The following is a 15932-nucleotide window of genomic DNA, read 5'->3' on the forward strand; positions in this document are numbered from 1 at the left end:
TGCTTAATATATTAAAGAAATGTGTCATCTTTAACTTTATGCCTTTTGGAAATCAGTTAATCTTTTACTCGCTTAGTTATTCATAGTCACAGAAATTTTGACTGGTGTGCCCAAACTTTTGCATACCACTGTATGTCATCATATACTGTACAACCCTGAGATTCATTCTCTTTTGGGCATATTCAATAAATCTATAATAGAATAATGACCATGATAGAATCAATGAACGACTGCACCTACTTGAGCATTCAACCAGTGTTTAAAAGACATCAAACTGGGCAAATACAAAAAGAAGGAATAAATTATAAACTAGACAACGGGGTGACCCGTTGGGGCACCCTTTGAGAGAAGGGTAGTGCACTCTGATGTGACCAGAATGAACATTAAATTTTCCTGAATGCTATTGGTATCGCTTTGCTTTGGAAACTGAAGTAGAAAACCTCAGTTTATTAAAGAAGAACGATGCGTAGCAAAGCAAATATAGTTCCTCCTCGTTTAACGAAGGACACTTTTGATGGCATCATTTCTGGTGTATCTGCCACCCTCGTGCCTCTCGTTGTCATTCTGGAGACGTGCAGTCCTTTCATCCCCCGTCATTTCATCTCTTCCGCTGTTTGTTGTTTGTTTCTGATTCTGGAGACGTGCATTTCTCAGCTCCTTTGTCTCTTCATCTCTCCTCCTTCTATGCCAGTTGTTGTCATTTTTGAGACGTGCATGCCTCTCCTCTCTTCTTCTCTCATCTTTTTTGTCCTGACTCTTTGATCCTGGAGTCATGCAGCCCTGGTCTCAACCGAATCTTGTTCTCTCCCTCTCCTTGTCACTTCCCAACGATGTTTAGCATCATAATATCCCCCTTCTCTTTCCATGCGGCATAATTAGGCTGACCATCTTTTTTTTTACCCTAATGCTGGATAGAAGATACGAAGCACTAACACCAAAGGATGCTGATTATTCTTGATGATGTGGTTGGCGCTCTCCTAAATGGATGTGATATAGTCACCGCTGTCCTTTGACTGCAGCAAAGGGTTTTATGGGTGTCTCGAAGTACATCATTACAATAAGATTTAATTATCTCTTATTGATGGGTGGCAGTTAGATCTGTCCCAATCCTGCACATGTAGATGGTGGGGATTAGCGGAATGTGACCCCGCGAAACAGAGCTGCCCTGCCCTTTTGCTCCGGTAGGTGTCGCTGCTGAGGCTGGCCGTGCGCATGCGTCAGGCTGTCACATCCCGATTTCCATGATGGTCGATCGGATCTCAGGTGAAAGCCAGCCTGTTGATTTTTGGCGAATGAGCCATTTTATACGAATATAACCCTGAACTTTACCTGCATTCCGTAAGTTAGCACATTTTAGAAACCATGGAAAACCTACAGCACAGAAACAGGCCTTTTGGCCCTTCTTGGCTGTGCTGAATTATTTTCTGCCTAGTCACACTGACCTGCACACGGACCATATCCCTCCATACACCTCTCATCCATGTATCTGTCCAATTTATTCTTAAATGTTAAAAAAGAACCCGCATTTACCACCTCGTCTGGCAGCTCATTCCATACTCCCACCACTCTCTGTGTGAAGAAGCCCCCCTTAATGTTCCCTTTAAACATTTCCCCCCTCACCCTTAACCCATGTCCTCTGGCTTTTTTCTCCCCTTGCCTCAGTGGAAAAAGCCTGCTTGCATTCACTAACTATACCCATCGTAATTTTATATATCCCTATCAAATCTCCCCTCATTCTTAACCATAGAAACTACAGCACAGAAACAGGTCTTTTGGCCCTTCTTGGCTGTGCCGAACCATTTTCTGCCTAGTCCCACCGACCTGCACACGGACCATATCCCTCCATACACCTCCCATCCATGTATCTGTCCAATTTATTCTTAAATGTTAAAAAAGAACCCACATTTACCACCTCGTCTGGCAGCTCATTCCATACTCCCACCACTCTCTGTGTGAAGAAGCCCCCCTTAATGTTCCCTTTAAACATTTCCCCCCTCACCCTTAACCCATGTCCTCTGGCTTTTTTCTCCCCTTGCCTCAGTGGAAAAAGCCTGCTTGCATTCACTCTATCTATACCCATCATAATTTTATATACCTCTATCAAATCTCCCCTCATTCTTCTACGCTCCAGGGAATAAAGTCCTAACCTATTCAATCTTTCTCTGTAACTGAGTTTCTCAAGTCCCGGCAACATCCTTGTAAACCTTCTCTGCACTCTTTCAACCTTATTAATATCCTTCCTGTAATTTGGTGACCAAAACTGAACACAATACTCCAGATTCGGCCTCACCAATGCCTTATACAACCTCATCATAACATTCCAGCTCTTATACTCAATACTTTGATTAATAGAGTCCAATGTATCAAAAGCACTCTTTACAACCCTATCTACCTGTGATGCTACTTTTAGGGAATTTTGTATCTGTATTCCCAGATCCCTCTGTTCTACTGCACTCCTCAGTGCCTTACCATTTACCCTGAATGTTCTACCTTGGTTTGTCCTTCCAACGTGCAATACCTCACACTTGTCTGTATTAAACTCCATCTGCCATTTTTCAGCCCATTTTTCCAGCTGGTCCAAGTCCCTCTGCAGGCTCTGAAAACCTTCCTCACTGTCCACTACACCTCCAATCTTTGTATCATCAGCAAATTTGCTGATCCAATTTACCACATTATCATCCAGATCATTGATATAGATGACAAATAACAATGGACCCAGCACTGATCCCTGTGGCACACCACTAGTCACAGGCCTCCACTCGGAGAAGCAATTCTCTACTACCACTCTTTGGCTTCTTCCATTGAGCCAATGTCTAATCCAGTTTACCACCTCTCCATGTATACCTAGCGACTGAATTTTCCTAACTAACCTCCCATGTGGGACCTTGTCAAAGGTCTTACTGAAGTCCACGTAGACAACATCCACTGCCTTCCCTTCATCCACTTTCCTGGTAACCTCCTCGAAAAACTCCAATAGATTGGTCAAACATGACCTACCACGCACAAAGTCATGTTGACTCTCCCTAATAAGTCCCTGTCTATCCAAATGCTTGTAGATTCTGTCTCTTAATACTCCCTCCAGTAACTTACCCACTACCGATGTCAAACTTACCGGCCTATGATTTCCCGGATTACTTTTCCATCCTTTTTTAAACAACGGAACAACATGAGCTGCTCTCCAATCCTCTGGCACCTCACCCGTAATTCGATTTAGCCAAAAAAAGTGCCGCTGTAATGCACCGTTTGCGCTAATTGGAGGTCACAACCAGACAGACAGAGCATGAGAGTTTTAGTAGTAAATTAGATAAATAAGCAATAAATATTGACAACATGAAATGAAGAGTCCTTGAAAGTGAGGTTAATAGGTTGTGGGAGTATTTCAGAGATGGGATAAGTGAAGTTGAGCGAAGTTATCACCTTTGGTTCTAGAGTTTTTTTTAATTCATGTGCCTTTGAGTCACTAAATGTCCCTAATCTGCCTCTACTAACACTCTGAGCAGGATGTTCAATGCACCCTTCACTCTCTGATTAAAAAACCTATCTCTAACACCCCCTGACGAATGAAAGCTAACAAACCATTTGCCATCTTGACTACCTAATCAACTTCAGTATCAACTTTGAGCAATCTGCCCTCAAGTTTGACTTTCCAAAGTGTATTGCTGTACACTTCTTCGGATTGAACTCCTTTTGTCACTTCTCAGCACAGCCCTATGTCCTTTCAATGTCCCATTCTAACCTATGACAGCCTTCTACACTATCCACACTCGACACCAGTAGCCAGTATATGAGAGTTTGGGGCTCTATATGACCTCTGACAGCTGACAAGTCTTTGTTTAGTATAATAACATACCTGATGAAAAAGCTATCCCGAGACATGTGTTGAAGCCTGTAATAGCCACGATATCATCAAAGCTGCCTGCAGCCATCACTAGTGTTGGGATTCCTTTCTCAACCCCATAGCCTTCTTTCTGAAGGAGCAACATACATGGGACAACCACAGCAGGAGATACTGCACCAATCACAAACCTGGAAAGAGGAAAATAACAACATTTAGAGCATTTAATAAGTTAGTTTGATAAATACTTATATTATTAACATTAAAATAATGTCAACCTGATTTCTGGGATGGCTATAAGTGTTTTTTATCCCCTTGAAAGAGATTCCACAATTGATGAGACCTCTGAATTATTTTAAGTTGTAAAACCATCAGCATAAAATTTAACATTATATTCAGGACAAACACATTTTAATCAGAACTAATCATTGACAACAAGAAATAATGTAGGCATTTTGTCAGGCCTTGGGCATTTTATAAGGAAGGGATAGAGATGAGAAGAAGAGGATAGTGAAGATAGTGAGTCTTAAGAATGCTGCAATTGTGAAGTTGTGGAATTGTGGAGGCTGCATTGCTAAATATATGAATGTGAAAAGAGATCAATTTTTTTTAAAGATATTAAGGGAAGTTGAGAAGATGGGATATGTGTACGAATATGCTTTATGTAAAAGTTCATGATCTCACTGATTATGAGCAGACACAAGGGACTGAAAGTCCTCCTGCTCTTACGCTCATAGCCAACCATCCACCACTTAAACCACACAGTTCCCCCTTGCCCTTTCTACTGTTTCCCCATCTACACGTAAATGATGAGGTGATGCTGCTCATATTTTTTGTTGTCTGAAACTAATGAAGACTAAGCAGAAACAAGACAGCTGACTGAAGATTAAGGTATCTGTTGTTGTTCATACCTTCCAAATGATTTTTATACAAAACTGAGAAAACTATAAGATCCTTTATAATTTTAAAGACAAACAGGATTGCTGGAAGAACTCAGCAGTCAAGCAGCATCTGAATCAAGAGAAACCAGTTAACATTTCTGGTCAGAGACCCTTTCTCAGCTCTGAGGACACTTCCCCAAGTTTTGAGGAAATGTTAAACTGTTTTTTCCTTCCATAGATGCTGCTAGACTGGCTGAGTTCTTACTGCATTTCCTTTTTGTTTTAGATTCCAGTATATGCAATTTTATTTCTTTCCCTTTAATTTCATTGCCTTTAAGGATCCTCCACTATTTCAATTTTCATTTATATTAACAAATTAAGAAAACTTAGATGCCACAGCCAAAACAGCTCACCAAATCCTCTACTTGGTAAAGTGGCTAAAGAAATTTAGCACATCCCATTCGATATTTACCAATTTTTATCAATGTACCATAGAAAACATCCTATCTGGATGCATCACAGCTTTGTAATGCAACTACTGCTCTTGACTGCAAGAAACTCCAGAGTTTATTTTATTTTTTTTTTATTAGAGATACTGCGCAAAATAGGCCATTCCAGCCCTTCAAGCTGTACTGTCCAGGAATCCCGACAAACCCTATTTACGCCTAACCTAATCATAGGACCGTGGGAGGAAACTGGAGGACCTGGAGAAAACCTACCTATTTCACAAGGAGGATGCACGGAGGACACCGGGATTAAACTCTGAATTCCGATGCCCTGAGCTGTAATAGCATCGCACTAACTAGAATGCTACTGTAGTGCCCAGTTGAGTTGTGGACGCATCTTGGCACATCATGGAAAACACTCTCCTATTCATGGATTCTGTCTATATTTCTCACCGCCTCAGGAAAGCAGAAAACGTAATTAAAGACTCCCATCTACTGTATCCTAGACATTCTCTCTTCACTCTTCCCCCATAAGGCAGAAAGTACAAAAGCTTGAAAGTACATTCTAACCAGGCTCAAAGACAGCTTCTACCCTGATGTTATGTGACTATTGAATGGTTCCCTGGTATGACAAGATGGGCTCCTAACCTCACAATCTACCTCATTATAACTTCACATCTTACTCTCTACCTGCACAGCACTCTTACCGTAACTCTTACTTTATTTCGCATTCTGTTACTTGTTTACTTTGTTACAATGTACTGTGCAATGATTTGATCACTATGAACAGTATGCAATAGAAGCTTTTCACTCTATCTTAGTAAACATGTCAATAATGAAGTAATTCAATTCAAGAAAAACCATTATAAAACATAACTATACTTCAAAATTTAAATTGTAATATTGTCCATTAAGTATTTCATGACACGTGCTTTTTCCATCATAAACCTCTAAAATTCTACAGGAAACCATTACTTGGTCTCTGAGTTAAGTTCTTAAGCTTTTACTTCAAGAGAAAAGCAATTATTACATTATCACTTTACTGGAACCTTAACATAAATTCAGGTGTCTTAGAAAATTATCTGGAATTTAGTATTTGTGGTTTTTGCCCATTCCAATTTTTGACAGGTACTCACCCCAGAATAAAACTCCAAGACCAGGGCAACTTCAGTAGGTAGTGTCCAAGAACAGCACAAACACAAGCTTCAACAAGACAAGGGCCAAATGCCAGCCTAAGACATACGGCCTTCAGCTTTCGAAGAGCCTAATAACAGAAGTATGTGTTAACTCAAATAGAAAAAATGTCATTTTATCCATAACAAAGACAATGGGCTTAATATTAACCCTCATAGATATGGTCATATTCATGCTATTGCTTCAGGCAACATGGCTGTCAATCAGAGCCCGGAGAACTCTTTAACCATGCCTTGTGATCAGGGGCTGCTGGCAGGTGGCACAGTTGGAAAACAACAATCATACTAAGGTTACATGAAAAAAATGAAAAGGAAAATAAAGAAGACCTGAATATTGAGGCTAGACTGTAAAAACATTTAGCAATAAAAGTAGATACTTAACTCAGAATAAGAGGGTTGAAATATAGCAAAGTAACTTAACTGTGATAAATTTAAAATACTGGATGGATGGTATTCATAGTACATAAACTTCAAGGACAAATGGAGAAAAAAGATGAAAGGGATTCTGAACTAAAGATTAGAAATAATGTTACGTGAAAAAGTAAAGTATTTTACTCCTAATGTGTAAAATATGAGAGGAAGGGTGGTAAGTCTTCTCCACAGGATAGGGAAGTCCAAAACCAAGAAGCATAAACTTAGGGAGAGATTTAAAAGAATCTGAGAGCCAACATTTTCATGCAGAGGGTGGTGAGCTCTCAGAGTAAGTGATTGAGGCAGGTACTATAGTATCATTTAAAAAGCACTTGGATAGGAGGGAGCTTAGAGGAATATGGACCAAATGCAGGAAATGAGGTTGGCATGGACTTTTTGGGCTAAAGGGCCTGTATCCATGCTGTAGGACTCCATCACTTTAAATAGATATCAGAATGAACTGCATAAATCAGAATGAATGAAGAATCTCAGTGTTGAAAATATGAAAATATTTTCAGTGATGAAAATATCAGGTTTCGAATCAGTTTCTACTAATGATTATTAAGGCGATGATGAACACAACAGTATTAATAATTGTTGGACACAATTAGTAAAGAAACAATGATACATGTCATCTGGCAGAGGACTGCTCAGAGCAAAGAGATTTGTCTCCAATTTTTCAGCCTTTTCTTATGTAATCTGCACCATGGAAATTGAGCACAATCAATGCAATATCATTGTTCAAATATAGTTAATGTTGTCTTCATAAAAGGCAGAGAAAACCTCATGGAAAATGGAACAAATACAGGTCTCTAGTGAATGAGGAGCTCAAGGTAATTAGAAGTAGTAAAAGACTAATACAGAAAAAATTAATAGAACTTAAAGCCAATAACCACCCAGGACTTGATGACCTGTATCCTAAGGTTTTGAAAGAGATGGACTTGTTAATAATGGAAGCACTAGTTACCATCTTCCAAAATATCAAAAAAAGGGAGCTATAGGCAGTTAGCCTCACATCAGTAACAGGGAATATTCTGGAATCTACTTTGTATTTGGAAATGATAGTAGGGCAGTTGAATAATAATAGGATTTAGCAGTGTGAAATAAAATCATTTTCAGCAATCTGAAGTGTCTTGAAAATGTAACTAGCAAAATAGGGTTAAGAGTGAATGGGTTAATATGGTATATTTTGATAAGGTGCCACACAAGAGATGCTTACTCAGAATTAAAGCACTGTATGGGAAAAGGGTGATACTGGCAATGATTAAGGATTGGTTAATGGACAAGAGATAAGATAAGAATAACTTGTAATTTTCAGGTTGGGAGGATGTAACTAGTGGGATAGCGCAAGTCTTGTTATTGGGGTCCCAGCTATTCAGAATTTACATTAATAATTTCGATCAATCCTAGTTTTTAATGACTCTAAGCTCAGTGGAAGTGTGAAGAGGATGAAGGAAGCTTCAAGGGTTGGAAGGTGGGTTAGTGAATGGGCAAGGCAGGTGGAACATAATATGAAAAATGCGAGGGCACCCACTACAGTAGCAAAAGCAGAAAAGCAGTGGATATTGCAAAGTTCTGGTGTCCAGAGGGAACTTTGTGTCCTAAAACGTAAAATGCTGAAAGTAAATACAGTGGAGGCAAAGAGTCCATTCATCTTTATTGTAAGAGGATTTGAGAACGTGTAGAAGTATGTTGTTGGAATACTATGTACAGATCTGGACCTCTACCCAAAGAAATACACTGTCTATAAGAAGTATTCACCCCTTTGGAAGTTTTCATGTTTTATTGTACCACAACATTGAATCACAATGGATTTAATTTCACTTTATTGACACTGATCAACAGAAAAAGACTTTTTCGTGTCAAAGTGAAAACAGATCTCTACAAAGTGATCTAAGTTAATTATAAATATAAAAGACAAAATAATTGATTGCATAAGTATTCACCCCCCTTTAATATGACACACCAAATCATTGCTGGTGCAGCCAGTTGGTTTTAGAAGTCACATAATTTGCTAAATGGAGATCTGTTTTTGGGGACCTGTGTGCAGTCAAAATGTTTCAACTGACTGTAGTAAAAATACACCTATATCTGGAAGGTCCAACTGTGGGTGAGTCAGTATCCTGGCAAAAAAAAAACATGAAGACAAAAAAACACTCCAAGCTACTCCACAAAAAGGTTATTGAAAAGCACAATCAGCAGATGGAAACAAGGAAACTTCCAAGTCACTGAATATCCCTTGGAGCACGGTTAAGTCAATCATCAACAAAGGGAAAGCATATTGCACAGCTGTAAATCTGCCTAGAGCAGGCCGTTGTCAGAAACTGAGAGACCGTACAAGAGGGGGGCTAGTGAGGGAGGCCACAAAGAGACCAATGACAACTCTGGAGGAGTTACAAGCTTTGGTCACTGCAGATACAACTGTTGCCCGGGTGCTTCACCAGTTGCAGCTTTAAGGGAGAATGGCAAAGAGAAAGCCACTGTTGAAAAAACTCACATGAAATCTTAGCTAAAGTTTGTCTGAAGGCATGTGGAAGACTGAAGTCAGCTGGAAGAAGATTCTAAGGTCTGATGAAACCAAAATTGAGCTTTTTGGCCATCAGACTAAATGCTACATTTGGCATAAGCCAAACACTGCACATCATCAAAAACATACCATCCCTATCATGAAGTATGGTAGTGGCTACATCATGCTGTGGGGATGCTTCACTCTAGCAGGCCCTGGAAGGATTGTGAAGGTGGAGGGTAAAATGAATGCAGCAAAATACAGAGAAATCCTGGAGGAAAACCTGATGCAGTCTGCAAGAGATCTGCGACCTAGGAGAATATTTATTTTCCATTAAGACAATGATCCCAAGCATAAAGCCAATGCTACACAGGAATAGCTTAAAAGCACAAAGTTAATGTCCCGCAGTGGCCAAGTCAGAGTCTAGACCACCCACACAAAATACTGGAGGAACTCAGCAGGCCAGGCAGCATCTATGGAAAAGAGTACAGCCAACGTTTTGGGCTGAAACCCATCCTGCTGAAGGGTTTCGGTCCGAAACGTTGACTGTATTCTTTTTCGTAGATGTTGCCCAAAACGTCGAATGTGCTCTTTTCCATAGATGTTGCCCAAAACATTGACTGTACTCTTTTCCATAGATGCTGCCTAGCCTGCTAAGTTCCTGCAGCATTTTGTGTGTGTTGGTCAGATTTCCAGCGTCTACAGATTTTCTCTTGTTTGTGATAAAGCCTAGACCAAAATCCAATTGAGAATTTGTGGTTGGACTTGAAAAGGGCTATTCAGTTACGATGCAATCTGACAGAGCTTGAGCAGTTTTGTCAAGAAGAATGAGGATAAAATGTAGGGTTCAGATGTACAAAGCTGATAGAGACCTATCAACACAGACTCAAGGCTGTAATTGCTGCCAAAAGTGCATCATCAACTAAATACTGACTTGAAGGGGGTGAATACTTATGCAATCAATTATCTTGTATTCTAACTTCCGTTAATGCCCGATCCTCCCCTTCTTACCCCATCCTTTATTTATTTCCCCCTTTTTTCCCTCCCTCTGTCCCTCTCACAATAGCTCCTTGCCTGCTCTCCATCTTCCTCTGGTGCTCCCCTCCCCCTTTCTTTCTCCCTAGGCCTCCCGTCCCATGATCCTCTCCCTTCTCCAGCCTTGTATCCCTTTTGCCAATCAACTTTCCAGCTCTTAGCTCTATCCCTCCCCTCCTGTCTTCTCCTATCATTTCGGATCTCCCCCTCCCCCTCCCACTTTCAAATCTCTTACTATCTCTTCTTTCAGTTAGTCCTGATGAAGGGTCTTGGCCTGAAACGTTGACTGTGCTTCTTCCTATGGATGCTGTCTGGCCTGCTGCATTCCATCAGCATTTTGTGTGTGTTGCTTGAATTTCCAGCAACTGCAGATTTCCTCGTATCTTGTATTTTATATTTGTAATTAATTTTGATCACCTAGTACAGATCTGTTTTCACTTTGACACTAAAGAGTCTTTTTCTGTTGATCAGTGTCAAAAAAGCCAAATTAAATCCACTGTGATTCAATATTCTAAAGCAATAAAACATGAAAGCTTCTGGGGGAGTGGGTGCCGAATACTTTTTACAGGCACTGTATATATTTACAATGAAAGGGGAGCAGTAAAAGCTTTACTAGATTGATTCAGGGATAGTGGCCTAAGCTAAAAGCACAGATTAAACAGTATACTCGAGTTTAGAATGAGGTGTGATTTTATTGGAATATATAAAAATTGTTAAGAGACCTTTGCTACACCCCAGCATTTGCAGTTTATTTTGTGTTAAGAGACTTCACAAGAGTAAGTGCTTCCCTTACTTAAGTGTCAGGATGGGAGAACACCCATCATCTACTCTCATCCTGAACACCGGTACACCACAGGGGTGTGTTCTCAGCCCCATCCTCTATTCTCTTTTCACCCATGACTGCTCTACCATTCACTCCACCAACACCATTGTCAAATTTGCTGACAAATACCACCCTAATAGGTATCATATCAGACTGTGATGAGACAGCCTATAGGGAGGAGGTACAGCGTTTGACAGAATGGTGTTGTCATAATAACCTGGACTTGAACATCACAAAAACCAAGGAGCTGATAGTAGACTTCAGGAAATCAAAGCGCATCAAGCACTCTGCTCTGCACATATGCGGGAAAGAGGTGGAGAGAGTAGAGAGTTTCAAGTTCCTCGGTGTCCACATCTCGGCTGACCTCACCTGGGCTGCCCATATCTCTTATCAGGTGGGGAAGGCCCAACAGAGGCTCTACTTCCTAAGGAAGCTAAAGCACACTCTCCTTCCTCATCACCTGCTGATCAACTTCTATCGGACAACTATAGGGAGCCTCCTGACGTATTGCTGTGCAGTGTGGGTTGCCAGCTGCACAGAACAGAACAGGAAGGACTTGCAGCGGGTGGTGAGGGTAGCAGAGCGGGTTATTGGCACAACATTACCCTCCCTCAGAGACATTTATACTGGCAGACTTCAAAAGAAGGCTACTTGCATTTCAAAGGATCCCACTCATCCTGGATATCACCTGTTTTCCCCTCTACCTTCTGGGAAGAGATACAGAGCATTAAGGACGAAAACAAAGAGACTCCTTAACAGCTTCTACCCACAAGCAGTGAAATGTATAACACCTGCTTCCCTTCTCCTGCCTCCCTCCTAAGATGGCGGCAGCTAATGCATCATACTTCCAGGAATGGCAGGTATGCGATAGTCCTACCCCCCCATCCATATATTATTAATTTTGGACTGCACTCCTGAGGTTTTAGAGTTTATTTTATGTATATATTCTTTGTCATGCTGCAAAACATTGAGCTGCTAAACTGTGTTTCATTGCTCCACAACAATGACAATAAAGATATTCTATTCTATTCTTAGCAAGGCTGTGTAAAATCAGGAATTAGTTGGCCATTCACAAGAGGGATGAGAAAAATTCCTTCACACACTAGGACTGAAGAGAATTAAGGGATAGAGTGTTAGTGCAGACAAAGTAAAATATAATACATGATCATCATGAAAAATAGACAAAGGACCAAGTTGCCTTCTGCTGCTCCTATTCCCCATTCTCTGACCATGAATACCATAGCAACATTGGTTAAGAATAGTTAACTTTGGCTACGTCCACACTACGCCGGATAATTTTAAAAACGAAGCTTTTTCTCTTCGTTTTGACCCGCTATCCACACTAAAACTGCGTTTTCATCCCCCGAAAATGGAGATTTTCAGAAACGGTCTCCAGAGTGAATAAATCTGAAAACGCCTAATATCCGTTGCAGTGTGTACGGGGTAACCAGAGCTTTATAAAACCGCTGTCATGACGTGCCGGAACAGATGGCAGCAGTCGGCATGTCAGTATTTTCTTCTTCTTATTATTATTATTACTACTTTATTGTCACCAAACAATTGATACTAGAGCGTACAATCATCACAGCGATATTTGATTTTGCGCTTCGCAGAACCTAACTATTTCAGAACAGACGGCAATGAGACTGAAGCCAGAAGAGTCAGAAATGTATTCACCAAATACTTTGACCCATAGCTTATTGAATAATTAAGTATACCCTGTACTCACTTTGCCCTGTTTTCTGTCCTTGCTTGTATGAAGGTGGTTTACCTGTTTATGCAAGTACTTCTCTGACAATAGATGTGTAACAGCCTAATGTAACATTGTTTGGAACTACAAGATAACACTGATGCAGACATGCTTTATACATTTAACAAGGTGCTTTATTAATGCAACAGAGTTAGTCAGTTTTTCAATGTTCGTCGTCAGCCGGGTCATACTGTCTGTGAACTCCCTGTCAGTTGCCTCCATACGCTCCAGTATTTGGTTTTTTTTTTAGTTTTAAGTCCTCCTGCGCGAGAGACAAGAGCAATTCCTTTTAAGTTTTTCTACTCTGTAACTGGACAAATGTGCACCAAGTATACAGTTTCCCCTTCGCTTGTTTTCTGTGTGTCCTGCGCGCGCTCAGTAGAGGAGATTTGCCCAAATATCCGTGTTAGTGTGGACAGAGATATTTTGAAAAATGCTTAGTGTGTACGCCTGTCGTTTTTACTCGAAATTAGCGTTTTCAAAATTATCTGGTATAGTGTGGACGTAGCCAAAGATTGCATCAGCATAACAGTAAATGAAATACAGCTAATATGAATAACATTGTCCGTTTTACATATGTTAAATGGAGATGCAGAATACACTGTTTATACCTTTGCATCTAGCCCAAGTCCAGCTCGGGTGAGAATAATTGCAAGGGCTATACTTCTCAAGGATGATGACCACTTGTAGTCAATGTAAATAGCTTCACTAACCACAGGAATATTTCGTAGAACAAATCCAGCAAGTAGCATTCCTAATACACAAACAGGCATAAGAGCAAAGAAAATATATTACAGATTAAACAGCTGTTGTCTTAAATCTCAAGAGCAAACACTGCTAATGAATCAAAATTTTAATACATATGGCCAACGATAGTAGTGCAAGTTTCCTTCTCTAATGCATTTCTCCTTAAATACAGAGGAGGTATTCAATGCCTTGGTAGACTTGAAGGTAGATAAATCCTCAGGACCTGGTGAGATTTATTTCAGGTAGCTATAAGAGACAGGAGAGACTTTGCTGGGGCTTCAGCTGAGATTTTTACATTTTACTGGCCACAAATGAGGAAACAAAGTTCTGCTAGATGGCAAGCGTGGTCTCCTTTTTCAAGAAAGGCAGCAAAGAAAAGCTTGATAATTATAGAACTCTTATGCACCCTTTCCACAGACTCCACATCCTCACTATAATGAGGTAATCATAACTGCACACTTACTCTAAATGTTACTGAGGTTTTATATAGTTGCAGCTTGACTTACTTACTCTCATACAAAACACCCCTACCAATGAAGGCAAACATGTCAAGTGCCTTCCTTGCCACCTTATCCACTAGTGTAGCCACTTTCAGTGAACTATGGACTTTATCCCCAAATGTCTCTGTATGTACCTCAATGCTGTTAAGAGACCGACCATTAACAACAAACTTTCTCCGAACTTGACCTCCCAATGTGCAACACCTCACATTTGCTAGATTAAACTTTATCTACCATTTCTCAGTCCATATTTGTAACTCTAATTCCTATTCTATTTGATAATCCTTTATACCGTCACTTCAACTTGGTCTATTGCACCTGGTGCTCCTGAAGAAGCCTCCTCAACATCAGTGAGATCAGCCATAGACTAGATGACTATTTAGTGGAGAATCTGCGTCTGGTCCACAACAGGTATTTTTAGCTTTTGGTTACATGTCACTCCCACACCAACCTGTCTGTCCATGGCCTTCTTTACTGCCATAGTGAAACGAAACACAAACTAGAAGAACACCACCTCATATTTCACTTGAGTCCCTTACAATCCAATGGCTATGTGAATTACTATGTTTTCTATTTTCTTACCTAGAAGAGGTGGTAATGGAGGCAGATTCGGGAATTTGATCATTCCAACAAGCTTCCCTCCCAGAACTGCACAGATGAACAGAATCAGATTTCCAAATAAGTTACCACCAGGGAGGCACTCAGGGCCTGTAATTGACCAGACAACAGCCCACAGCAGGATCACCATAATCACTGTAAAAGAATGGTAAAAAACTGGTGAATACAAGGGTCTGAAAATTGTACTTTATTTTGAAGGCAAGGGAGGAGATTTCTGGGGTCTTGAAAGAGATCTTTGTATCCTCTTTGGCCACAGTCAATGTCCTAGAAGAATGTTGTTCCTTTAATTAAGTTTGGTAACATAGATAATTCAAAAAACTATAGACCTATGAAGCTTACTACAGTGGTAGGTAGGTTATTGGAGAAGATTCATAGGGACAGGGTTTACTTACATATGAAAAAGCATGGACTTGTTAGAGATAGTCAGTAAGGCTTTCTGTGGTGGAAGCCCTGACTCACACATTTGATGGAGCTTTGTAAGAAGGTGATTAAGATGATTGATGAGGATAGGGCAGTGGATGTTGTCAATGTGAATTTTAAGAGGTTCGCTTTTAGTAAGGCAGATCACGGTAGGCTGGTACAAAATGTTAAGTGTCATGGGATGCATGGTGAGTTGGTAAATGGATTTAAAATTGGCTTGATCCCAGGAGATGGAAGGTCATGGAGGGGTGTTTCTCTGACTGGATGTTTGTGACCAGTGGAGTTCTATAAGGATCAGTGTTGGCACTCAGTGCTTGTCACGTACATTTGGATGAAAATATAGGTGGCCTGATTATTAAGAATGCAAACAATATGAAAATTCATGGAGTTGGGTACAGTAAGGAAGATTGTCAAAAGGTGTAGACCAATTAGAAATTTGGGTAGAGAAATAGCCAAGGGACTTTAATCTGGGTTAGTGTGGGGTTTTGCATTTTGTGACATCAAGTGCAAGAGTAAGGTATACAGTAAACACCCAGACCCCTTGGAGCATTTATGTACAGAGGGATCTCGTGGTGCAAGTCTATCATTCCTAAGAGTAGTAATACAAAAGGTAGGATCATGAAGAAGACATAATATCCTTACCTTCATCAAGGATTGTGCATAAACATTATTAAATCATGCTACATTTCTACAAAAATGTAAGCTACATTTCAAGTACTGAGTGCAGTTCTAACCACTAGATTATCAGAGGATGCAGAAGAGATTCA

At 40.3% G+C, this 15932-nt stretch overlaps 1 protein-coding gene across 6 annotated transcripts in view; it reads right to left on the reverse strand.

Annotated features, from left to right (window-relative positions):
* Window positions 1-15932, reverse strand: part of LOC134345774 (sodium/hydrogen exchanger 9B2-like) — a 180883-nt gene that overhangs the window by 55865 nt on the left and 109086 nt on the right. For all 6 annotated transcript variants that reach the window (XM_063046967.1, XM_063046970.1, XM_063046968.1 and 3 more), the window contains 4 exons: window positions 14710-14880; window positions 13492-13634; window positions 6299-6426; window positions 3851-4026 (listed from right to left, as the gene is read on the reverse strand). In XM_063046967.1, coding sequence (XP_062903037.1) covers window positions 3851-4026; window positions 6299-6426; window positions 13492-13634; window positions 14710-14880 — 618 coding nt within the window. The remainder of the gene's footprint in view (window positions 1-3850; window positions 4027-6298; window positions 6427-13491; window positions 13635-14709; window positions 14881-15932) is intronic.

The sequence above is a fragment of the Mobula hypostoma genome, chromosome 4 (assembly GCF_963921235.1).
Source record: "Mobula hypostoma chromosome 4, sMobHyp1.1, whole genome shotgun sequence".
NCBI classification, from domain to species: Eukaryota; Metazoa; Chordata; class Chondrichthyes; order Myliobatiformes; family Myliobatidae; genus Mobula; species Mobula hypostoma.